The sequence below is a fragment of the Oenanthe melanoleuca genome, chromosome 1, assembly GCF_029582105.1.
Source record: "Oenanthe melanoleuca isolate GR-GAL-2019-014 chromosome 1, OMel1.0, whole genome shotgun sequence".
NCBI classification, from domain to species: Eukaryota; Metazoa; Chordata; class Aves; order Passeriformes; family Muscicapidae; genus Oenanthe; species Oenanthe melanoleuca.
In genome coordinates this window covers 111,891,901-111,917,261 of record NC_079333.1, presented here as the reverse complement: position 1 = coordinate 111,917,261, position 25,361 = coordinate 111,891,901, and the positions used below count along the sequence as shown (strand labels likewise).

The 25,361-nt window shown below is 45.1% G+C and overlaps 2 protein-coding genes across 4 annotated transcripts in view; both read right to left on the bottom strand.

Moving 5' to 3' along the window:
• Nucleotides 1-2,913, bottom strand: part of LOC130253510 (uncharacterized) — a 137,305-nt gene extending 134,392 nt beyond the window's left edge. Inside the window, exons 1-2 of the mRNA XM_056492137.1 lie at nucleotides 2,809-2,913; nucleotides 2,291-2,671 (exon numbers count right to left, since the gene is read on the bottom strand). Of these exons, the coding sequence (XP_056348112.1) occupies nucleotides 2,291-2,671; nucleotides 2,809-2,913 (486 nt within the window). The remainder of the gene's footprint in view (nucleotides 1-2,290; nucleotides 2,672-2,808) is intronic.
• On the bottom strand, nucleotides 1-25,258 carry LCMT2 (leucine carboxyl methyltransferase 2). Of its 3 annotated transcripts, none has more exons than XM_056482129.1 (15): nucleotides 25,158-25,258; nucleotides 24,642-24,766; nucleotides 22,991-23,072; nucleotides 21,913-22,093; nucleotides 19,719-19,875; nucleotides 19,105-19,294; nucleotides 18,385-18,492; nucleotides 16,245-16,335; nucleotides 13,912-14,106; nucleotides 11,546-11,776; nucleotides 10,429-10,526; nucleotides 8,565-8,752; nucleotides 8,228-8,363; nucleotides 2,809-5,460; nucleotides 1-2,671 (listed from the first exon to the last, which is right to left on the bottom strand). In XM_056482129.1, exons 1-14 carry the CDS (start codon nucleotides 25,215-25,217, stop codon nucleotides 5,293-5,295), a joined length of 2,010 nt encoding a protein of 669 aa, XP_056338104.1. In that variant the 5' UTR covers nucleotides 25,218-25,258; the 3' UTR covers nucleotides 1-2,671; nucleotides 2,809-5,292. The 3 variants fall into 3 exon arrangements, with proteins under 3 accessions (XP_056338104.1, XP_056338095.1, XP_056338084.1); XM_056482120.1 differs by having other exon boundaries at nucleotides 3,482-5,460; nucleotides 13,849-14,106; nucleotides 25,158-25,250; XM_056482109.1 differs by having other exon boundaries at nucleotides 1-5,460; nucleotides 13,849-14,106; nucleotides 25,158-25,250.
• Nucleotides 25,259-25,361: the final 103 nt, after the last annotated feature.

Below are 25,361 nucleotides of genomic sequence, written 5' to 3'. Positions count from 1 at the left end.
TTATAAAAGTAATATTTATTAATAGTTAAAATATCAATGGAAGTTAATGGCTAGTTACAGCAGTGAGCTTCATACAGCATCCCACCTTTATGGATTTATCAGAAGAAACAGTTTCAGGGTCTTTCATCACCTCCAAATGAAAAGCCATTTTTAACCAAACTCCTCTGCAATTTTCTTATTTGAATAAAAGCAAGCACTGGCAACGACCAACAAGTGAAGAGGAAAGCAGAATATCACAGAGACATGGTGGGATGGTTCCTATGACTCGAGCACTGGAATGGAAGGGTTTAGGCTTTTTAGCAAAGACAGGCTAGGAAGATGAGGAGAGGATGTAGCCCTCTATGGATATGGAACTCTGCCTGGGGAAGTATGAGGAACCAGCTGAGAGCTTGTGGGCGAAGATTAAGAGGAGGGCAGTGACAGGGATATTAAAGATAACAGGAAGGGCTTCTACAGATACGTTGCAAGCAAGAGAGCTGGGGTAATGTGGGCCCTCTCCAGAAGGAAACAGGAGACCTGACTATCCTGGACAAAAAGACTGAGGTTCTCAAGGATTTCTGTGCCTCAGTCTTCAATGACAAGTGCTCCACCCATGCTGCTCGCATTAAGAAAGGCAAATGCAGAGACTGGAAGAATGAACACCCTGAGCCCACTGAGATGATCAAATTCAAGACCATCTAAAGAACCTGAAAGTGCTCAAGTCATGGGACCTGAAGAGATACATGCCCAGGTCCTGAGGGAGCTAGCAGAAGTTGCTAAGAAATTATCCATCATTTTTTGAAAAATCGTGGCAATTAGGAAAAGTCCCTGATGATTGGAAAAAGGAAATACAACTCCCATTTTTAAAAAGGGAAAAGCAGAAGATCTGAGGAATCACTTCTGCCCAGAGCAACTGACAGTGCTGCACAGCCCCATCAAGCTGCTTCTCCTGTCTGGCTCTACAGGATCCTCCAGTTCCATCACCCTCCGCCTCAGTGACTCCACAGGACTGCCCAGCTCTGGAGATTGATGGAGATTGATGGAGATTCCTAGACATTTCACGGGCAAAGGAGTGGTGAGGATGTGTTGTGATGGTGTGGGACCTGAGCAGGACATACACAACATGGAATAATAAAGGCTGGAGATAAATGCTGAGCTGGGCAGGAAGAGTTCAATTTCTTCCATTGGGTGTGTGGTTTGGATTTGTGCTGAAGACTGTCAATAACCCCAGGATGTTTCAATCAGTGCTGAGTGTCAAGGCCTTTGCTGCTCCTCACACCATCCTGTCAGCAAATAGGCTGGTGTTGCAATTGGGAGGAGATAAACTCTTCAGAAGGGCTCAGCAAGGAAAGAGAAGCAGTGGGGGATAGCCCTGTGTATGAGGGAATGGTTTGGCTGTCTAGGAATTGACAGTGGTGATGAAAGGGTTGAGGGTTAATGGGTAAGAATCAGGGGAAGAGCAGATTCCAAAGTGGGAATCTTCCCAGACACAGAGGGAAGGCTGGTAGGCAGGTTGGTAGTTCCCAGGGTCCTTTATTCTACCCTTAAAGCAGGGTGCAGTGAAGTTTCCTGGATTGTCCACAGCTTTCCTTCTATGATAAATTGACCTGCTTGGTGAAGGAGGGAAAGGCTGGTGATGATGTTTACTGGGGCTTTTAAGCTTTGACACACCATTCCCCAAACTATTCTTATGGAGAAACTGGCTGTCCATGGCTCGGACAGGTCCACTGTGTTCACCGTATAAAAGGGTCTGGATGGCCAGACCCAGAGGGTGGTAGGGGACAGTTTAATTCAGCTGGTGTTCATTCACCAGTGGAGCTCCTCTAGGCATCACTGAAACCAGTCCTGGTTCTATCAGTGACCTGGAGGAGGGGACCCTCAGCCAACTTGTAGAGAACAGGATCTGCCAGAAGGATCCATAGAGGCCCAGGGATTCAGCTGTCCCAGGCAGTTCCTGAAACTCCCTACTCCCCTATCCCTCCCTGACTACTCATTCTCACTACACTTTTTTTCTCAACTGGGTCCAGCACCGCCGCCACCACTGGGACTTGAAGCGGATGCTGAAGCACCAGCGGCGCTGAACACGGCGTGTCTGCCAGGCTGTCAGGCATCTCTGAAGGCGGGCATGAAGCTGCCCCAGGAACCTTCCAGCAGCAGTGCTGGTGCTGTATTCCAGCTCCATGGAGCTGCTGCTGCTGCTTTCCAATACAATGGGATTCATGATCACTACTAGTCTAGGGAGCAACTTGGCTATCACCACAGATCTTCTGTGTTCCAGCACTGTGGAGCTGTTGCTGCTGCATGATCTTACATTCTTCTGTTTGACCTCTTCTGTCACCTTGTTCATGTCTGGCCTTGCCAACTCCACTCCAAGGCGCTGGGGACACTCTCTGGCCCCCAGCAGCCTTGGCATAGCATGCAGATCAGTGTGGACCACCCTGCCACTCCCCCTGCCCCATCGCCACTGGGCTAGCTGTGCCTCCAGCTCCTTGCGGTGCTCCTCGAAGAGCTCCTGGGAGTCCCGGCAGCTGCGGATGAACCGGGGGAAACGCCTGCTGGAGCTCATGGAGCTGCGTGGGGAGCTGCCATGGGGCAGCCCCATGTCTGCTGATGTCTGTGCCCTGTCCACGTTGCTCTGCCCCTCCAGCCGGCCTTTCGCTGTGCTTGGATGCTTCGAGTTGTGATGGATCCTCTGCAAGAACCACAGATGGGTGAGACAAGAGCAGCTCCCCAGAATGCTCCACATTGTCGTGCCACACACGCCACACCGACTCACCCCAAACCCGCAAGGCCCAGCCCAGCCCACACAGCACATCAGAGGCCACCTACCCACAGACACTTGTCCCGCAGCATGACAGTGACCAGGATGAGCTGCAGCACCGCCATGGTGATTGCCACCAGCTCACCCATGGTGAAGATGTTGAGGAGCCCCATGGCCCTGTCAGTAGCACTCCAGGTTACCAGCACAGGCCGGTGGAGAGGTTCCCCAGAGACCTGCAGGGTTCCAGTGAGGGGAATCCAACCCTGGTGGGATGGCAGAGGCCGAGGCTGCTGTCTGCCAAGACACTGCCAGATTGTTGTGCCCAGCACTATCTGCTCCTGTGGGGCCCCTTTTATAGCCTGGCAGAGTCCCCTGTGTGACATCATGGGGCAGCCAGACCCCTCTTTGTGACAGCACGGAGCAGTCAGAGCCCCCTGTGTGTCATCCCAGGGCAGTCAGAACCCCCTTTTGGATACCCAGGAGCCCACAGGAGACTAAGAGAGAGCCCTTGCTGCCTTGGGCACAATGACCATGCATTCTATGTTGCTCTGCTGAAACCTTCAGGACTTTTTAAGTCAGTCAGGTCATAACACCTTCATTTGACATCATGGATCTGTTTTCAGTTGTTGGATCTGTAATTGCTGGGAGCAGGAGGAGGTCAACTGCTTCATAAAATCTCTTTTGAGATCTATTTGTCTCAATTTTATGAGACTCCATAATACAAGGGCAGTGATCATGTACCTTGTGCTGGGCACTGGTGAGGTTGGTGTATGGAATCCTGTATTTAGTTTTGGGCCCTGCACAACAGTAAAGATATTGAGGTTGCTGGAGTGTGTCCAGAGAAGGGCAGTGGAGCTGGGGAAAGGGTCTTGTGCTTTAACCCTAGCTGGCAATTCAGTAAGAAAAAAAAAGTGAGAAAGAAACTCGTAAGGTGAGATAATTTAATAAATAGAAACAAATTCAAAAAATACTGAATGAGAGAAAAGAAACAGAGAAGAAAAAAAAATGAAGTAAATGTTAACGGTTTTTCTGCACCCAACAACTGATGTGAATTCAAGTCAGACAGTCATTGAGCAATCACTGGTTTGGGTTGGAAGGGACCTTAAAGATCATTCACCTTGCCATGGGCAGGGACACCTTCCACTGTCCCAGGCTGCTCCAAGCCCCATCCAACCTGGCCATGAACACTTCCAGACAAAGGGCAGCCACAGTTCCTCCATGAAACCTGTGCAGGGCCTCACCACCCCCACAGGGAACAGTTCCTCCCCAGTATCCCATCCATCTCTGCCCTCTGGCAGAGGGAAGCCATTCCCCTCATCCTGACACTCCAGGCCCTTGTCCAAAGTCTATTTCCAGCTCTCTTGAAGTTGGGGGCTCTAAGGTCTCTCCTTCTCCTCCCTAGGCTGAACACCTCCAGCTCTCTTAGCCTGTCTCCAGAACAGACAGGTTCCAGCCTTTGAGCATCTCTGTGGCCTCCTCTAGACTCATTCTAGCAGTTCCACATCCTGAAAGACCAAATATCATCCAGAGAGACCTGAACAAGCTCAAGAAGAGGGCCTGTGGGAATCTCATGAGGTTTAACAAGACCAAGTTCAGGTGCTGCATGTGGATCAGGACAACTCCCAGTATCAAACCAGGTTGGGGGATGAAGAGATCAAGAAGAGCCCTGGCCAAGACCAACTTGGGGATGCTGTTGAATGAGAGGCTGGACATGCCCTGGCCCTCTGTGCTGGGCTGATCCCACAGTGTGAGCAACCAGGGAGCAGGGGGATTCTTCACTTCTGCCCTGCTCTAGTACGATCGCACCCACAGTGCTGCCTGCAGCTCTGGGGTCCCAGCACAGGAAGGACATGGAACTGATGGACAGAGTCCATAGAAGACACCAGGATGATCAACAGGATGGAGCACCTCTATGCTAATAGGAAAGGCTGAGAGAATTGGAATTGTTCAGCCTGGAGAAGAGAAGCTTTGGAGTGACCTAATTGTGGCCTCAAAGTAACTGAAGGGAGCCAACAAGAAAAATGGAGAGAGACTACAAGGGCCTGGAGAGCCAGGACAAGGGAACAGTTTTTCATTGAGACAATAGATTTACATAGATAGACATAGATTTAGACTGGATATTGGGAAGAAATTCTTCCCCGTGAGAGTGGTGAGGCCCTGGCACAGTTTGCCCCAAGAAGCTGTTGCTGCCCTATCCATTAAAGTGTCCAAGGCCAGATTGGATGGAGCTTGAAGTAACCTGGTCTAGTAGGTTTCCCTACCCATGGCAGGGGGGTTGGATGATCTTTACAGTGCCTTCCAACCCAAACCACACTGTTCTTCACTTCTAAGGACTACTGCTGCCAGCTGTTTTTGAGGTATTTTATTTACAGCAACACAAAGAGCCGTAAAAACGCAACAGCCAGTTGTTTTAACTGTCCCTTCTGATCCCACCTTCACAAATGCATTCTGGATACAAAGCCTTTATGGAAGTATCGTGCTGCTTTTGGATCTAGAGTGAACAGATGTCTCCCCATAGTGGAATAGCATGGTTCAGCCCTGCTTGGTCTCACTCAGTGACCGATCAGGATGCTGCTGAGGCTCAGTGAGACAGGCACAGGGTTCAAGTGTGTCCCGAAGGAGAAGCAGTTTCCACCACCACCAATAACCAACAGCTCCTTCTCATTTGGCAGAAAGACACTGCTATGATTGTGTAGCATTAATGGCCATTCCAGGTGCTCCTGAAAAAGGAAAGGAGATTTTGAACATATAGGACTTCACATGGTCCACAGTACCACCCATGAATGTGGGCAAGAACAGATAGAGAATATAGAAACAAGTAACCTCTGCTACACCTGCCCACCCACCAACTTGCAGTTCAGTGATTTTTTAATGAGAGAAAATGTCTTTGTACTTCCTGAATCCTAGCGCTTTTCCTCCCAAGAAGGTAGCCAGTCAGTTTTTGATTCAATGTAAATCTTTGACATTCATGGCCTGTGGCATAGAGTTCCAGAGCTTACCTATGTAACTGGTAGGTTCAAAAGCCTAGAGTTTCACCTAAGTCAAAGCAAACAGTTCATAAGCAAAGGAAGATACCAATCCATCTGCTTATTCAGTGTAAACAAAAAAGTTATATTCTTTTAGATACAACTTCACTATCACTGTACCTGTCCTCATTGCCATCCAACAAGGGCAGTCAATTTTATCTAAAAGGATATGAGGCCACATACAACTTCTGCTACAGACAATAATTGAACACTGTTGGAGTCCAGGGTGTTCCCCTGGCTTCCCTGGGTGCTTCTAGACCCCCCTGGCAGGGGAGTCAGAGACCCTGGCATGGTGCCCAGTGGTCCTGGGGGCTGGACGTGGGTCCCTGGAGAAATTTGCCAACATTGCAGAAAGAATTACAAGTCACAAAAAATAAGTAGAGTATAAATTAGACTGTTAGAAGATAGAAAAGTGAATTTTTAGAAATGTTTATATTAGGGGGTTTGAGGTTAAGATGGAGGATTTGGGGCATGGTATGCTTCTTCCTCCATCTTCTTCATGCCATCCATGTTGGAGTGCCACCTTGGCATCCTTCAACTGGATGGGGACAAAACTAGACATTACAATAAGGTTGTGGTGTATTAGAAAATAATTGTAAATATCAAATACACAATTTAGAGTATAAAAGGTAAGTCCTGCCTCTGCCAGGCAGATTCTGTCCTGGACGTCTGGCTGGACAGATCGCTGTTAGCTGGACAAAGAATTCCTGAGATAAGAAACAAATAAATAATCCTGAAACCTCTGAGAACAGCCTCCTGCAGATTCTCATCAGCGGGCGTCGGGGAAAACCTGAACTTTACACCACCTTCATGTCCTCCTGAGGTGATCTCAAGCATAAAGAGACACCTCGGGCTGTGACCTTTGGCATACCTCTGGGTGGGCAGTGACATTTGGTGTCCCTGTGGGTGGGCTGTGACATTTGGCATCCCTCTGGGTGGGCCGTAGCCTACAAAGGTGGGTACGGACCCTCGGACCCTGAAAACCCAGCTCAGGAAGACGCACACCGCTGGAGAAGACCCCCCCCAGACAGAGACAGAAAAATAAGCTACAATTAAGCATATTTCATGATTTTAGACCCTCAGCAAAATGCTGCAAGGCAAACTAGATGCACACATGCTGTCCACTGTAAAAAACTGACGCATCACAAATTCCAGTCTCACTAATGACACGTTCCATATGTACAGTTACCAAAAGAAAGTTGTTTCTTTACATAAAAGATAAATAAAAACTTGACAAACAAAAGAAATGTTCTTACAGAATTACAGAATGGTTTGGAATGAAAGGACCTTAAAAAATGCCATCTCACTCCACCTCCCTGCACTGGGCAGGGACAGCTTGCACTAACCAGGTTGCTCCAAGCCCAATCTAACCTGGCCTTGAACATTTCCAGGGATGGGGCAGCCACAGCTTTTGTGAGCAGCCTTTGTCAGCGCCTCACCATACTCTTCATAAAAAATTTCATCCATATACCTAGTTTGAAGCTACTGTCCTTCAGATGAAAACCATCACCTCTTGTCCTATCACTACAAAAAAGTCTATCATTGTTATCACTGCTAAAAAGTCTTTTCCCATCTTTCTTACAAGTCCCCCTTTAAGAACTTGGAAGGGACTCTAAGGTACTCCCATAGCCCTCTCCCCCTCTCAAGGCCGAACAACCCCTATTCTGTCAGCACATCCTCACAGGAGATCAGCTCCAGCTCTCTGATGATCTTTGTGGCCCTCCTATGGATTTCATCCAGCAGATCTGTGTCTTTCTTTTACTCAAGACAGTATTACTTGAGATGAGGGCTACTTAAGAGATGTAGATGTAGACCAAGTTTTGCCCAAAATCCTGCTGTGTGGCACCACCTGTATGACTGTTCTTCAGTGATTCATACAAGAAAGTCACCAAATAGTTAAAGTTGGAAGGGTCCTCCATGCATCATCCAGTCCAACCACCCTGTTCCAAGCAGGCTCAACCCAAGCAGGCTTTTCAGTACCTTGCCTCATCAGGTTTCAAATATTTCCAGTAATGGAAATACAACAGACTCTCTGAGCAGTCTGTTCAGTGCTCAATCATCCTTACATGAAGCTTTTATCTTCCAGTGAAGTTTTCAGTATTTCCACGCTGGTTTTTTTTTCTTATATTTCAGGCAACAGCTACAGCACACTGCAGTTTCCACCAAGAAGTTCTCAATGAAATTATACCTCGGACATCCATAAACACTAACTTAGCCTGTGGTTTATCTATTCCCTTCCTCCACAGACATCCTGAAGAGACTATGCATGTGCCCATTTCAGTTCTGCTGCCCCTTGTCAGAAACAGAGCAGCTCCATGTTCCAGTCCTCTTCTGCACATTCCATCTCTCCCTCTCTTAACACTGCTACATTCTCTGTGCTGGGTAATAGCACTTTGGAATAAATTTACATGTTCCTTCACAGGACGCTGCTTACCCTGAAAGAAAAAAATTCAGTACTTACCACACTAATCACATAGTCCAAACAGAGACCAGTCATTAAGTCAATGACAGTGATGCCTGGCACAGAGGATGCATGAAACCACACTCCACCAACGAGCAGAAGCTTTCCCTCATGCACATGCGCAGTATGTGAATACCTGTGAATTCAAAATGAGATTGAACTCCATTAGCAATGGAGGCTGGTAGAGACAAGCTGAAGATTCTCTGCTGAATGCTCTGAGCAACCTGTTTAGTTGAAGATGCCCCTAAATCATTGCCAAGAGGTTGGACTAGTTGGCCTTTAAAAGGTCTCCTCCAAATCAAACTATTTTATGATGCTATGAATGCCTTCTGCTTACCTTGGGACAAGAGCAGGGTGTGTCTCTATTGTCTGCCACTGAAAGCCATGTTCAAGCTCCCTCAGAAGAAAAACTGAACCCAAGGGCTGCTCAGCTGCTCCCAGACCTCCTGCAATCAGCACACCTCCTTCCCAGCTGCAGGCACTGTGAGAGTGGCGGCCTTCTGGGACTGGACCCTCAACAGCAATCTAAAACAAAAAAAAACAAGTCCAAGGCTGAAGTTTGCCAAGCTAAGTGTCTGCTTAATGTCCAGGCTTTTAAATGCCTTTTCCTGTGTGGTTGAGTTTTTTGACACCCAACCTTCTCTACATGTTCCTCTAGGGACTGCTACATGCTTCCATTTACACTGTCTCTGGCCCTCAGTACATTGAATATAATCAATCTTTACAGGGTGTATTTCCACACATTTATTAGAGGTAATTTTATCTGCATTCTTGCATGTTGCTTTCTACTTAAGACATACAAATTTGGAAGAACTACAAATTTGTTTAGAAACACATGGACTAATGCAGTGCCCAGCAAGGCAGGTGATCAGTTGTTCAAACCACAGAGCAGGATAAAAGGCTCAAATGCAGGACTAAAATCCAGAAGGAAAAATCTTTAGTGCAAGCACTAAAGGAAAAAAAGTAAGATCAGGCATTTAAAGGCATATCACAGCAAATAAGTGATGGAGAAAAATTTGGAGGCCACTTGGTCCATACCTTTTCCCTAAAACAAATGAAACTGTATCTGTTATCATCTGGATGGATGATAGTTTCCAAAAGTCTGCAGTGACAAGAATTTCTCACTTCTTTAGGCAGTCTATTTCAGACTCAGCTAGCTTCACGATCAGTTTTCTTTAGTGTCCAGCTGATTTTCTGTACTACTCGAAGTTAAATTGGAGAACAATTTTTGTCTTCTCTGCAGCAGTATTTTAGATATTAGGAGATTTCTTTCTATCTTCAGTCTTCTCCAGATTCAATAGCTAGAAGACCTTCAAAACCCTCTCAGTGACCTCTCTGGTCACTCTTGCTGTATACCTCTAATTCAGCAGTTTTACACCCTGTCCACCTATTTTCAGCAATCAGCTTTGGGTATTTTACAGTTCTGCTGAGGTTAGGAACGCTGTGGAAAAAAAAAGCAGCAATTCATGTGTCTTCCAGATAACATTCATGGTTACATATCTGAAGACACAGTGTAGGCCTCCCACAGCAGTGGGATATAGCTTACTCATGTTTAGCTTGTGACCTCCTGCAGTTATGAATCTCTCACCATGTAATGGTGCTATGTACAAGGTTGGGCTCAAAGACTTAAAGTAAACAGAGTTACATCAGGTTGGTGGCCAGTAAGTAAATGACGGAGTAAGTCCTCTTTCACTCAATTTCCTTTTATGACACATTCAGCAATCTAGTTGAGGCAAACCAGCAGATGTGGAGGTGGTTTTCACTGTAGCAAAGCTTTTTATACTGTCTCTAACAGTATCCTTCAACAAAAATGTTCAGCTTGCAGCTAGACAAGTCCATGATGGGAGAGGTGAAAGAAGACAGAGACAATACATTCCCAGTAGCATCCAGGAACAGGGTAAGAGGCAATAGGCACAAACTGACATAGAAAAAATACACTTAAACATAAAACCCCCTCATATTGTTTTATCAGGGTGGTCAAGCACTGGAATAGGTTGCCCAAAGAGATTGTGGAGTCTCCGTCTATGGGGATAATACCCAGCAACCTGCTCTAGTAAGACCGGATTTAAGCAAGAGTGCTGGATGACTCCAGATGTCCCTTCCAACCTCCAGTATTCTGTATAGACTGTATTCGACTAAAAAGCTTTGTGTTTAGAAGTTACCAGACGTCTAAATCTAATCACCATAGAGTACTTCCTTACCACAGTGCAGGAGAGTTCTGGAGTGTGTAGGAAACACCAATCCCCAAGCACAGGCTCCAGAGCAGAGCGGCCACCATACACAAACAAGTACTGCTCACCTATGGAAACAGACAGCCAGGCTGGTACAGAAATCAGAATCTGGTATGCCACAAAAGCAAAAATTTCTGTTTGCATAGAAGGGAAGCTGACAAAAAGGGGGCAATAGTACTTTGGATAGATGCCAAGGACATGCATTCAGTGCACTGTGCCCTGTCCTTTCACTGACTCGGAAAGGACTGTGCAGATAACACTAGCGTTGGTCACTTTCTTCAGCTACAAAGCAATATCAAGGCAAAAATATGATGAAACAATACAGTTTGACAAAGACAAAACCCAATGTTTTAATTATTATTAAATAACTAATTAATTATTAATGTAATTTCATTTACCCATTTGGCATTTGCTTTTTTGATATAAAATTCTGACTGGAAGGCAGAACGCCAAACACTGCTCCACAAATGCAAAGTGTGCTCCAGACTACACTAACAACTGCTTAAAAATTTCCTTCTGCTTCCCTTGGATAATTCCCTGCCAGCAGCAGGAATGGGACACCTTAGGAAAGGACAGCTTTCAGCTCCTGAATGCCACTGCTTAAGTTTTTGCCCCTTACAACCAGGATCTCTTAACAGACCAACCTTCACCTTGCTATTGCAGGACCTGATTCTAGAGCTGTTCACAAGTACTGAATGTTTGTCAATTGCTACTAGAAAAGTAACATTTCTTCTGAAGGACTTGATAAAGAAATAGGGATCCTGTTCCTCAAAAAATATCCTTCGGAGAGAGCAAACTTTATTTCTGGCATGATCAAGCATGAATAACTTCACCATAGATGATCTCAAAGAATCAGTCTTCCAGAACGGATTACAGTATGTTTCAATCCTATTTGCCACCAGAGATTATGTAGACAAAATTAAAAATCACCACATTTCAAGTGTCAAGAAGGGATCTCAAAGCCTCTTAATTTCCTTCCTACTGCCAGGATTGAGAAGTGGTCAATATGAACTTCATGAAGATCAACAAGTCAAGCGCAAGATCCTGCATACCTACAATCCATTTCCACTCTTTCCAGGCTTTTTACCTTTGAAGGTCATTTCAGTTGTGCTGTGTCTCCAACGCAAAGCTGCTGCTTCAGCAGCAGGCTGCAGATTTACAAGCTCCACTGTCACGTCATCTGGGCCTGAAGCATTACAGGTTTCGGGGAACTTCAGCCACAACATTCCCAAGCCTGCACTTGATGGGGATGTTCGTCCTCCGACCACCAGGGCCAGAGTGTCTGAGAGACAAGACACGGTATGGTACAACCTCTCACCTGTGGAGATACAAAACGTCATGGTTCACACAGGTGGGTTTTTTTTCCAAGAAATTTATAATCATTTATGTTGGAAAAGACCCTGAAAGATTATTAAGTCCAACCATTCCTCCAGCACTCTCCCAGCCAAAACTAAACCATGTCCTCAAGAGCCACTTTCACACGGCTTTTAAATCCTTCCAGGGATGTGGACTTCACCTACCCTGCTTAGCCTATGCCAGACATGGACGACCCTTTACTTAAGAGACTTTTTTTTCAATATCCAACCTAAACCTCCCCTGGCACAGCTTGAAGCCGTTTCCTTTTGTCCTGTCCCTTGTCTTCTGGGAGAAGAGGCTGACCTCCACCTGACTACACCCTCCTTTCAGGTAGTCATAAAGAGTGAGAAGCTTCCCCTTGAGCTTCCTTTTCTTCAGGCTGAGCCCCCACACACCCAGTTCCTTGGCCACTACTACAATGAGCTTACAGAAGTGGTGGATGAGGGAAGAGAAACAGATGTCCTCTACCTGGACTTGTACAAAGCATTTCACACTGTCCCACCCAGCACCCTGTCTCCAAACTGGAGAGACGTGGATTTGACAGACGGACCATTCAGTGGATTAGGAATTAGCTGGATGGTCTCACTCAAAGAGTCACAGTCACCAGCTCAGTGTCCATGTGGAGACCAGTGATAAGCGCTGTTCTTCAGTCTCCACAGGTAAAAGCACTATTTAACATCTTTGTTGGTGACACAGACACTGGGATCAAGGGCACCCCCAGCACATTTGTCAATGACAAGGAGCTGTGTGGTGCAGTCATGTGCTGGAGGGAAAGAGAGCAGCATCCAGAGGGACCTGGAGAGGAGACGTGGGACTGTCAGCCTCATGGAGTTCAGTGGGACCAAGGCAAGGTCCTGCACCTGGGATGGGGCAATCCCAGCACAAAAACCAGACTGGTCAGAGAATGTATCAAAAGCAGCTCTGGGGAGAAGGACTTGGTGGAGTTTGTGGACAAAAAGTTCAGTACTTTCGACACGAAAAAGTTCAGTACATTCGGCAGTACGTGCTTGCAGCACAGAAAGTCAGCATGTCCCAGGCTGCATCAAAAGAGTTGACAGAGATGATTCTCACCCTATAATGCTGTTTTTCTGAGACCCCCCACCTGGAGTTCTGCATCCAGGTCTGGTGTACCCAGCACAATAAAGACATGGAGCTGTTGGAAAAAATTCAGAGTCCACTAGCTTGATCACAGGACTGAAGCCCCTCAGTTCTGAAGATAGGTTGAGAGGGTCTGGGTTGCTCAGCCTGGAGAAGTGAAGCCTCCAGGCAGACTTTAGCACCCCTTCCAGTGCCTAAAGGGACTCCAAGAGAGCTGGAGAGGGACTCTGGAAAAGGGCCTGGAGTGACAGGACAAGGGGGAATAGCTTCCCACTGACAGAGGGCAGGGTTAGATGGGATATCAGGAACAAATTATTCTCTGTGAAGGTCATGAGGCTCTGGCACAGGTTGCCCAGGGAAGTGGCTATCATTTGTCTGGAAATATTCCACACCATGCTGGATGGGGCTCTGATTAACCTGGTCTAATGGAAGGTGTCCGTGCCCATGGCAGAGGGTTGGAGCTAGATGATCTTCAAGTCCCTTCCAACCCAAACCATTCCATGACTCTATGATTCTATGACTCCAGCCCCTCAACATCTCTCTTTCTGTTACAGGCCCAGAATTGGACATGGCACTCGAGGTTGTCTCTGCAGTGCCTAGCAGAGAGGGACAATCACTGCTCTAAGCCTGTGGCCACACTAGGCTGGTACCAGCCAGGTGCCATTTGCCTTCTTGTCCACCTAGGCTCATGTTCAACCAATGTCAAACAGAACCCCCATGTCCCTTTCCAGCTTTCCAGTCACCCTGCCCCCAGCCTGGGGCGCAGCATGGGGTTATGGTGACCAAAGGGCAGGATACAGCATTTAGCAACCAGAACCTTCAGATCTCTGGGGCTGCCAGCATAACTGTGCCATGACATCACTTCTTAACTAGACTTTCTTTCACTTTTAGCACCAAGGTATCCCCCTTGCACTTGCCATCAGTATGGGAACTCACCCCATCTTTTGTCAGGAATATTCTGTGTCACACAGACAGCTTCCCAGTAGCCTGCATGCTTACTCAGCACATGGAAATTTCTCATGCGGCAGTGTTGTCCATGCTCCTCCCCAAAGCCTCCCGTGGTAAGAATCACATTGGGTTTTACAAGAACAGAGCGGTGACCATAACGTCTCAGACCAGGAATTCCTGAGAGTCTTGCACATACTGCTGCAGGGACACTCCCAGCCATCCCAACAGGACCAGCATGACGAGGTACTGTAAGCCAAAGAGAACCAAAGAACTTATGCACAAATACAAACCAAGGACTACCTTTTAAGTAAGAGACTAAGAATGTCACCTTTTCAAGATGACCACTCATCTTTTCAAGAAGAAAAAATTGATAAGCAAGCTGACTTGTTTCTTTGCACACAGATAATCTGACATGCCCTAGAAATCAGGAGGTAATGGTTAAAACTACTACAGTACCAACTGTAATTTCTACTCTGCTCACTCAGCTCCTGCAATTCTGAAACTGCTTTCACGGGGGGATTGTAAGACTGGCCAAGTGAGTGCAGTGTCCTAAACCGCTGCAGCAAGATATGAATCACTGCAGTACCTTCAAAAGGAGCACCTCTCTGATTAAGACAACATCTGGTTACATGAACAGCAAAGAACAGCAGAAAAAGGACAAATACCTAGAAGCTGATTTCAAAGTTTCTTGTCAGATTTTGATCCTACCTTCACAGAAGAGCTGAACTAACATTTTGAAGCATGACAAGTAATCTGTTAATTGCAATGGTCCTACTATAGGAGAGTATTTCCAGTTATCTAAGTATCTTCTCTCTAAATATTATATCCTTTAGCATGAAGTGAACTTTCAGCACAGAACTCTGACTCACCTACATATTGTTTTCTTTTAGTCAGTTTCGAATCTCTCTCTTTTGTTCAAGGGCTTTACTCTTGTGTTTTAAGAGATGATGAAGTGGAAGAAGAGCAGCTTCTATTTTTTGTATGCCATAATCAGAAAAATTGCCTGTACTGACCGTTGCTTTGTACAAGACCCTACTTTATCATTTGATGAAGTAAGAAATTTCATCTCCTTGGGCTTAAATGTCTTTTTACAGAATGATCTTTTAAAGACAGAGGAGTTTTTTCATGTCACAAAATATACTTACCACGATCTCTTTGGAAGATTTAGTATTTGCAGTCTCTTGAACTGGGACCCAAGTCTATCTGAGAGGATAACTGGGGGCATTTATCGATATTAGAGACATATCTTTTGCATTCCCAGTAAAAGATATCTTATCATGGACAATTTAACAGATTTTGAAGGCTTTTGCTATCATTTTTGAATAGAACAGAGACAGCAGCAGGAAGACCCTAATCCTGTCTCTAATGAATCAAATGTCTTCAATGTAATAAAGTCCGTTAAGCAAATATTAAATTTTTTTTCTTAACCTAAGGATAGATACTGTGCCTTTAGAAGCCTTCAAGGATTTAACTTAAGGACCAGTGACAATCACAAAGTACATTAAATCACACATTCATTTAGATTCAATTTCACAATATCTTCAAATTTAATTGAGACACAACACATGGATTCAGTGGCCTTGCTGGCCTCAGGAATGCCATCCTCCCCTATCCTTTTTCAGTTGCTTTTCTTGCTCCCTAGAATACAGATATCAAATTTTTCCTGAAGCTACAACTACTTGTGGTTCTATACTGTGAACATTAGTGATGTAAAACAGTGGGAAAATAACCTGCTTTCTACCCTGAAAAAAGAAGCAAGCAGTCAAAACCAGGAATTTCTTGGACTGCTACTGCCACCAAATCCTTTTTATCTTGGAAACACAATCTTGGTCTTGGCTTTTCCCCAGCTGTACCACTTTTCTCCCATCCAAAATAAGTGACATACAGATTTAAAAACATTTCAGAAACAGAAATACAATAGGTACAATTGCACCCACAAGGGATAACAAAGCAAAGCACAGCTTCATGTCAGGCTCCTGAGTGGTCTGCTGGACAGGGCAGTAAAGAAAACAGAACAACCTTTTGGGAGCTGGAAGGAGAGAATGGTTCAGAGTAAGTAGAGGCAACCAGGAATAAATTTGAAAGGGAGATCCCAAAAACAGGAGGAGGGGCACGGTAGGCTGCCATTGCAGCCATGCACTGGAAGGGCTCATGTATGAACAAATTACAAGCTCTCGGACTGAGAGGTTTATTAAAAGAATAGAAGTGATCAGAACCAGCAGCATTAGGCCACAGCCCTGCCCTTGGTTTGGACAGCAGCACTATTGTGGAGGAGTGTGGAGGAGCATCCTATCTGCCCCTTCCAACATTCCAATGTCTCCTAAAACCTTCCAGAGATGCCTACATGAGATAAAAGAATACTGTGAATACTACTTGGTGTGTACCTGTCACACTGGGTAACAATGGAGTCCAGGAAGGTTCCATGCCCTTCGATGCAGCCAACACAAAGTAATGAGAACATTTCAGATGCCATTCCTGTAGAAAGCCCAAAGTAAAAAACAAATAAATAAACAAACAAACAAACAAAGGAAGAACCAAACAAAAAACAACCCCCGTCAAAATCTTAGAGCAAACAGTAGTAAGGACTTCAGAACAGCCAGGGTGACCAAATCAAATACCAACCCAGCCTAGAACTGTTTCCAACAATGATCAAAATCAGAGGGGTAAAGCTGAATCAGAGAAAGAACTCCTGGGTAAATACCTCTCTCACTCCAACTTTTAAAAACTTACAGCCCAGAGATCTTCTAAGAGAGAAGCTGTGTCTTTGTACTGAACAATACCTGAATGATTTTTCATCCAGGAAATTACCCAGCTGCTCTTTGAACTCACATAAACTCTTAATGTAGCCAACATGAATCCCATAGCTTTTAACTGTATGTTGCCTGGGAAAGTTTTTCTTTTTGTAAAAGAAAAACTTTATGCTTCTCAGTTCTTATCATAAAAAGGAGTGAGGTCTTTACACCAGAGGGATTAAGGTTTCTTAAAGTTCATAGAATATAAGTGATCCCAAGGAAATGGCAAATGTTAAAAGGTGCAAGATGGTCTGTGCTGGATAATACATAATTTTCAGTCTGGCCTTGGAAACATTCTGAGGAAGAAGCACAAGCAAAAGGAATGTACAGGAAGCCAGTAGCAACGAGAGCTCATTCTGGCGTTTATGAGACATTAGGGAATGGAGTGTGCTCATTCTCATGTGGTGGGATATATTCAGCCAACTACGTGACTAGCAAGCATAACCATGAATTTAAAAGGCACAAGAACTCATGTTATCAGCTTCATTGCCTCAACCCATATTAGAAGTAAAAAGCATCTTTTGAAAAGTGACATCCAGAAATTAACATAAATGGTGAACATGGAAGAATCCACTATTAGTCCCTAAGTATATTATTCTAAAAATAGTCTGCCTCTACACTGGTTGTCTATTTTATATTTCTTACCTAATTTGACCAAGCTTGTTTACAATAACACTTGGATCTTACTTAATCTTTCTCCCAAAGGCTAATTGTAGAGCTCTCTGTTGTCACATCATTCACTCCTGTGCACATTTCCAGCTTGGACTCGTGCACATTCCTTCCTCTGTAAGGAAAGCAATACCAAGTCTTTACCTTCCCACTTTATGAGCAATGGCCTTGACCTATGATTCTGGCAGACATTCCTAAACCACCTAGCAAATCTGCCACCACTTTCAGTCACCACTTTTACATTGATATATCAGAGCAGGTCCTACCATGTCGGCAAAATAAATTCAAGCACATTCAACTGTCTTCATACTACAGTTACTAGATTTCTAAAATTATAAACAGAGAACTATAAAATCAAAAGGGAAACTTCCAGTAAGTATTCCACAGGATATTTACCTCAATGTTACTCGCTATCTTGCACTTATCTCCACTTCTAGACTTCAAATAGTCAGAAACTTTGCCAGCAGTTAACATAAAAATGGCAAAGAACAGTCATAGTTTAATTTCAATCATTAATACACAAATGGGCTGTAGAAAGTCAGACCAAAAAATATCCAAAATTAGAAACCTGTATCCAGCAATGACATAATAGTCTGTCGAAATGGAAGAGAGCAGGACAAGTGCATCTACTTTCCCCAGGAATGTTCTCAAATAACTACAGTCAAGAACAGCACATCAAGCATATATTTATGTATCAGTTGTCCTTAATGGATTTCTCTTTCATTAAAGTAATTGTCCCTTGAATACATGCCAACTTTTAGCATGTACAACTTTTTTTGATACTTCCAGGTAATTTGTTATGGCAAGCCTGTCTCCTTGAGAGACTGCTCACAGGAAGGAATTAACATGCAGCTTTTCTAAGATCAAGGAGAGCCTTCTTCCCATGCTGCTTCCCCAGGAGCTCCTCATGGCCTCTGTGTTAACTAAGCTGATCCAAGGTCCCTTCTGCCTCCATGAGCATCTGTGCCTCAGCAGCTCTGTACAGAATTGCAACCATAAGAAATTGCAAATACCTTATGGTATCAAAGCCAGGTTCGCGATCTTCAGAATAAAGGAGGGTTACCTCGTACTCATCAAAAGGCTCCAGAGTCTGCACTCTTTGCTGCTCATCTTCTGGAATACAACAGGTGAAAAACTCATTCATATCCATGACACTGACCTCAGTCCAGCCCTGAAAGACAAATCCCTCAAAGTTATCACCTCTGGAAGGACAGAAATTCACTTTGCTGTTAATTTCATTGTTGTTGTTGTTTTGTTTGTCTTGTTAGATATACTAGTAAAGAACTGTTTCTCCTATCTCCCTGTCTTTGCCTGAGAGCCCCTTAATTTCAAAACTATACTAATTCAGAGGGAGGGATTTACTTTCTTCATTTCAAGGGAAGGCCCTGCTTTCCCTAGCAGACCCTTGTATTTTCAAACTGGGACACTCACTTCCCACAGGAAAACAAAGACCCTAAATTAAACACCTGCATGAGCCACTAAGACTGTCTAGCTAAAGCAAGAGCATCCAAATAACTGGTGAAAACAGATTTCTCATCTGTAAAGTTCTTAAAAACTTAATTTATTACATCAAAAGTCTCAGAGGAACCCATTAATCCCATATGAGACAGTAGGCTGCAACCCAGATGGAAGCACCTTCTAATGATGAGTCATACTATCAGAGAAAGCAGTACCTCAGTCCCAGCCCTGTTTGCTTCAACCAATAACTGACCAAGCACTTCATGTTTCAATCTTCCCCAGATAAATCATGCTTCATGCATAGCCTAGGGCTGCAGGTGCTCACCTTCCCCAGAAAGCGCCTCTGCTGAGCCTCACAGTCAGGGTACTGTGCCAGTGAGTGCAGGGCAGTGTTCAGCTGCCTGAAATGCTGCTGCATGACATGTCCAAAGGGGTCCTCTGGGTGCACCTGCTCATACACCAGGAAGCATGCCTGAGGAAAATGCTCTGCTGCCCACTGAATCAAGGCATCTGACCTGTTGGGAGATGGTCCGTTAGAAACTAAACTGGGGACCCACTGATCATACGACAGATGCAGGGTACCTTCCTGCAACATCATAAAGCTGCTATTAAGGCATCCTGACAAGTGGCAATACACTGACAGTGCTGTGCTGAACATCTCCTCACCATCTACACACACAATTCAGGGAATGAGAAGAACAAAAACCTCAGAACTGCTCATTTGAGATTTTTCTTCTTTTTTCCTTCCTTTTAGGATATCATGTGGACATCAATTACACCATCAAAATTACAATGCAGGGAGATATTTGGGACACCAAGTATAGAATTCCAGAGGCTTTAGTTTCAAGACACCAGGTCTCTGAACCCAAGGGGATGTACTCAGAAAGAAGCTTGCTGTTTTCCCTTTACTACAGGGTAAGAGAGGAGTACCCAGCTGACCTGGTGTTCTCCATGTAGGTGAGCACCACCTCTGCGATGAAGAGGGTGGGGATTTCATTGTTCAGTCCTGCTTCCTCCAGGGTTCTTTGCAGCTCAGACAGCTCTGATAAATCCACTCCCAGTAATTTATAATCCTCTCCAGAAAAGGTAATGGCTCCTGGGAGACAAAAATGATACAACCTCACTATTGTGCTGCTGCAATACTGAGATCAAAAGAGACAAACATGAAAATCAAACCCATGGGCAATCACTCACAAGGCTATGTCCATCAACTCTATTTCTCTGGAACATGTACAAAAAAATCCCCATCACTACATGACCCATGAACGGATAGTGCCATGTGATCCATTAACTGAAGGTCTAGAACTCCCTTAGTCCTAATGCAAATTTCACCTACAGATTTCTCATAGAATCATTACACTTACGATAACAACAAAACTTTATTGTATTTATGAGTATTTTTTAGGACAACTGTAATCCAAAATCAAACCTAACAGTCTCTAATTTATACACCTTTCACTTTAGGCTATGAAAGCACCATTTCTTTGATAGAATTTCAATTATTTCCCTCACAATCAGAAAACCATTCTAAGGTTTCCTAGGCTTAGCTGATTTGTTTGTTAAACAGATTTAATTTCTGTCAAATGGCACTGAGTCCTGAAACTGTACATGCTAGCTCTTGGCAAACACCAGGACCTGACTCACAGATCACCATCCTCAGAAATAAGTTCAAGTTTACGATCTGCAAGCATTATCATACCTCTGCACCCCATCAGAATATGGTAAGTTATGGCCTGTTGACATTTTCAAGCAAAACCACAACATTAACAAAGCAAACTGTAAAGAACCTTTAGAAATCACCTACTGTCTCTGCAATCCAACAACTGGATCTATCCTGAGGACAGTCAACCTACACTATTCTCAAAAGGCATACACTTCTGGAGGCAAAATGGCCTTTTTCAGAAGTCCATCAGAGTGTTCTGCTCTAATTTCTTCTAACTTGTGCATCCATCCTTTGCTGTCTTCCATCTGTATTTAAATTGATTAACACCATCTAAATGCAGCAGCTTACATATGTCCCTACTGCATTTTATTCCATGTTTTTCAGACCATTCATATACTTTGTCAAACTCCTATTCTCATTAATCTTATTGCAAGTTCCCATGTTTCCTGCAGGTTCGTTTTCTATAGAGTATCATCTAGAGCATTACTGGAGGAAAACAGATGCAGGAGAGACCTCCAGTGATCTACATACTTTACATTCCTCCTTTTGTCCCTTAGCACTTAGCTGGCCCAATATTCTGCAGTAGTTTCATAAGGCTCATTTTCTGCTGCCTTGGAGGGAAAAAAAAGGAAGTCAGGAGACATAACAACTAATGTTTTATTACAGTCAAGTCACTTAAGAGTCAAATCTTCTCTCTTACCCATTAAGTTAATCAATCATTGTATCATTTAGGGCGAAAGGGACATTTAAAAGTCATCTTGTCCAAATACTTCTTCATGGCAATTATCTGTGTCATATTGCTCAAAGCTTTTTCCAGTCAAACTCAGTCTCCAAGGCTGGAGATCCCATTACCTTTCTGGCCAATCTTTTCCCATTTTTACTACTCATGTGGTGCAACCTCCCCCCAACATTTTCATTATACATCAATGGAATTTCCTTTTTTTTGCAACTTTCAACCATTGTCCCTTGGCTATTTGCTTTATGCCTCCAAGAAAAGCGTGTCTCTGTCTTTTCTAACTTCTCGCAATAGGTAAGCTGAAGAGTGCTGTAAGACCCACCTCCCTCCCAAACTCCTCCCCGTGGCTGAACAAATCCGGTTCTCTCAGCCTCCCCTCCTACATCACCTGCTCCATCACTTCATCATCCCCATCACCTCCCACTGAACACGCTACGGTTTGCCACTGTTTTTGGATCAGTATGCTCCAAGATAGACACACACTTTCAGAAATTACAACAGAAAAAAAACTGACCTTGGTTTGATATAATCAGCTCCTGACAAATCCATCCTGGATTCTTGTTATCTCCCAATGCTTACAAATGTTTTATTTCAACTTTTTTCATAAAATGAACATCCTTTTCATCTAAAATTTCATAGTTCCCCTACTATAATCTCTCGGTTTCTGAAGGCTGAAGCTATGTTTGCTTCTTCTAAACATTTTGTACAAAAAAAATCTTTCATGAATGCCATACCTAATCCTTCCCCTCCAGTGTCTCCCACCAGTGCTGACAATTCCTTCATTCCTTTGATCAGAGTAGCTTTTTGGTATGCCACATTTGGGAAATCTACCTCATATACCACAGTGTGATGCAGAAGGCCCATATCCTTCAAACGGAAGTATAAAGAATCAAAGCCAGCACCTAAAGATAGGATCTGCAGAGAAAAGTATCAGAAAAAAGTTATACTCAACTCCAGCAGCATTTGAGCATCTAGGTGTCAAAAACATTAAATATCATCTGTAGAGTGACAAAATCAGGCAACCTACTGCAAGAAGCAGAAGAATTTTGTGTGGATATTGCCCCTCTCTGTTGGGGAGGGAATAGAGAAATCTTATAAGTGCCTAACAAGTAGTTCTGAAACAACAGTTGAAATAGAGATGTTAGCATATTTTGATATAGATGCTGAAAACATTCATGTTAAGGTTTGAGGCCTCTTCCTTTGTTTAGATGATACCAAATGCCACAAATACCAAAGAACCAACAGACATCCTGTACCAAGCCTGGCAGGAAAGGTCTGAAGATAAGGGTTACAGATAAGAAAGCCATAAAACATGGTAATTTAGTAGTTCCTATAGGTTGCATGCAAATATTAGGAAATTAGTATATTGTATTAGATTGGTTATTGGAAAATTAGAATATTCATTGTAGAAGAATACTTATTGTATTGTGAAGGGGAAATCGCTCTCTCTCTTACCCCTTAGCTCTGATCTCTAAGCTCTCTCTTGCTCTCTCTCACCCCCTTGCTCTTATCTCTTACTCTCCATGCTCTACACTCTTTCTTATACCCACACCCTCATAATAAACTGCAAACCTGAAGAACAGATAATAGTAAGCTCATGAGTCTGTCCAGTGACTGTCCAACAACCAACCCCCACACCTCCCAGATACTTCTGCCAAAGTGACACATGGACAGCCACAGTACTGCCAGTCAGATTTCTGTGCCCTGCTGGAAATGGTTCCCAACAGATGCAATAATGAGTTACTGCCCAGATGCCATAAAGACTTTACACACATTTAGTGAGAGACACCAGAAGCCCCAGAGAAAATGTACCTGTGTTCTGGATAGGTTTTGTGTCTTCAGCAGGAAGTCCTGAACACAGTGATCTACAGCACGGGCACGGATGTAATAACCCCTGTAAGAGCAAATTCAGTTGTGATCACTGTCCGGGAACTCCATTTCTCCAGCACTGGCAACTTCAATTAAAAAAAAAAAAAAATATTTTTTTTCTCTAAGCTTCTACCCAATAATTCCCTGTTTACAGACTTGCACTGGGAGATGATTTTGTCATCTCTAGAGCTTGCTATTAAATACAGATCTCCTGCAATCAGTGTGCATATTAACCATCAAGACAATGGATAAAACACAGAGAGAACATGCAGATATCCCAGCTGGACCTGTTATGTTTTGCATAAGTAAATGAAATGAAAATGTATGAATCCAGACAGTGAGGATGCTCCCTGGCAATGCAGATGTCTGATACCCAAGTTCCTGCCCCAAACCATATATGCCATAACAACAAAATGAATGAGTGTGTCCTAATGCAGTGAGAAGGGAACAAAAAAGGCAGGAAAAGCAAAGTCGGGAGAGGAATTCTGTTCTCTGGCTTTTTTAATGGAACTAAGTCAGACTAACTCATGGAAAGCATTTACCATTTCCCTAGTCTGGCACGGACTGATACCTCTTTTTTCTTGGCACTCTCTTAGCTAGTTTCATCCTATATCCACCTGGCTATATCCCAGCTCTTATCACCCCTTTAACAAGCAGGTTACCATCATCACGCACCACAGGGACCACATAGTCTAAGATATCCCAAAATTGTTGATAAATGCAATACAGAACCCTTCCTGTGAATTCAGATTGGTATGCCAATGTTGTGTGACAAGTCAGTGCAGGCTTCCTAATGAGCCACACCCACTTTCACAGGCCTGCAAGCTTCTGCTTGAACACCACTATTTGATTTTCCCCAGAACTAAACTGTTTTGGCAATTCACAGTCATTTGGATTGCATTAAACTGCTCACCTCGAATTATGTAATTTCCATGTCATCAGCCTAGAGCCCTCTGCAAACAAACATTAAAATATTCTTGTGTCTTACAAAGCTCTGGAGAAGTCCTCCCGGTTAGACACCACTGACTCAAAAGATATTGCTTCCCAGAGCCACCAAATAAATATCTTACAAAAACTGTATCATTCTGGAGAATTAATGAGAAAACTACTGGTCTAATACTACAGTCTAATAAGGTTACACTACTGCGAGACAGTGCACTGCACGTTGCCATTCTGCCTTTCTGTGTACTTTGCTTAAAATCTGTTTGAGAAGCTGTGCCTTGCCCAACTGACAGCACCAAGCATGGGGCTTAGTGATGGAAGGGACCTTAAGCTGCTCTTGCTCCATCCTTCTGCCATGGGCAGGGACATCTTCCACCAGACCAAGTCGCTCCAAGTCCCATCCAACCTGGCCTCGGACACTTCCAGGGCTGGAGCCACAACCTCTCTGGTCAACCCGAGAGCCACGGCCTCGCCACCCTAACAGGCAAGATCTTCCTAATACATAACCTAAACCTACTCTCTTTCAGATTAAAGCCATTCCTCCCCCTGTCACTCCTTGCCCCACTGCAGTCCGAGACCTAGATCCCCTCCGCGGGCACCGGGGCTCAGCAGCCGGAGCAGCGAAAGGTCCTGCGAAGCACTCCCTCCTCACCGGTGGATAAGCGGCGCTCGCCGCCGCCGCCGCCCCGCCAGAAGCCGCAGGAACCGGTCCTGGAAATAGCCCCGTGCAGCCGCCGAGCACTTGCTGAGGGCGCTGCTGCCGCCGGTGTCCTGGACCTGCCGGGACAATGACACGGCGCTGCTACTCCGACCAACACCGCGTCCCGAGACGGGACGGGCCCCCCGGCGAGGGGTCCGATGGGAGGAGACGACAGTGCTCGCCACCGTCGAATCCCTCTCCGTCCCAGCCTCCGCTTCCCCTAGCTCTCCAGGCGGGCCGAGGCTCCCCGGGCCGTTCCCCGCGACAGCGGTCCCCCGGCGTCACTCGCGGCCCGTGGGTCACTCATGGCCCGGGGGTCGCTCACGGCCCGTGAGTCACCCATGGCCCGGTGTCCCTCACGGCCCAGGGGTAACTCACGGCCCGGGGGTCTCTCGCGACCCGGGAGTCACTCAAAGCCCGGGGGTCACTCATGGCCAGGGGGTCGCTCACGGCCCAGGGGTCACTCACGGCCCGGCGGTCGCTCGCGGTCCGGTGGTCCCTCACGGGGCCGGGACGCCTAGGGCCCATCCCGCACACGCCGCGCCGACCGGAAGCGGGAGCGCAGAGCCGGAAGCGAAGAGGGCGGAGTGCGCGCCCCCTCGCGGGCCCGCCCCGGCACTGCCGCTGCCTCCCGCCGCTGCGGGAGCCTCGGACGCCGCCGCTCGTCAGGAG

Excerpts from the sequence above, each read along its gene's own strand:
- LCMT2 (XM_056482109.1), bottom strand. The coding sequence starts at position 25,217 with ATGGGCCCTAGGCGTCCCGGCCCCGTGAGGGACCACCGGACCGCGAGC. Across the intron at positions 14,107-16,244 it reads ATTGTTACCCAGTGTGACAG|TACCTCGTCATGCTGGTCCT; the intron begins GTACACACCAAG and ends TTTGGCTTACAG. Across the intron at positions 8,364-8,564 it reads CACCCTGCTCTTGTCCCAAG|GTATTCACATACTGCGCATG; the intron begins GTAAGCAGAAGG and ends TTGAATTCACAG.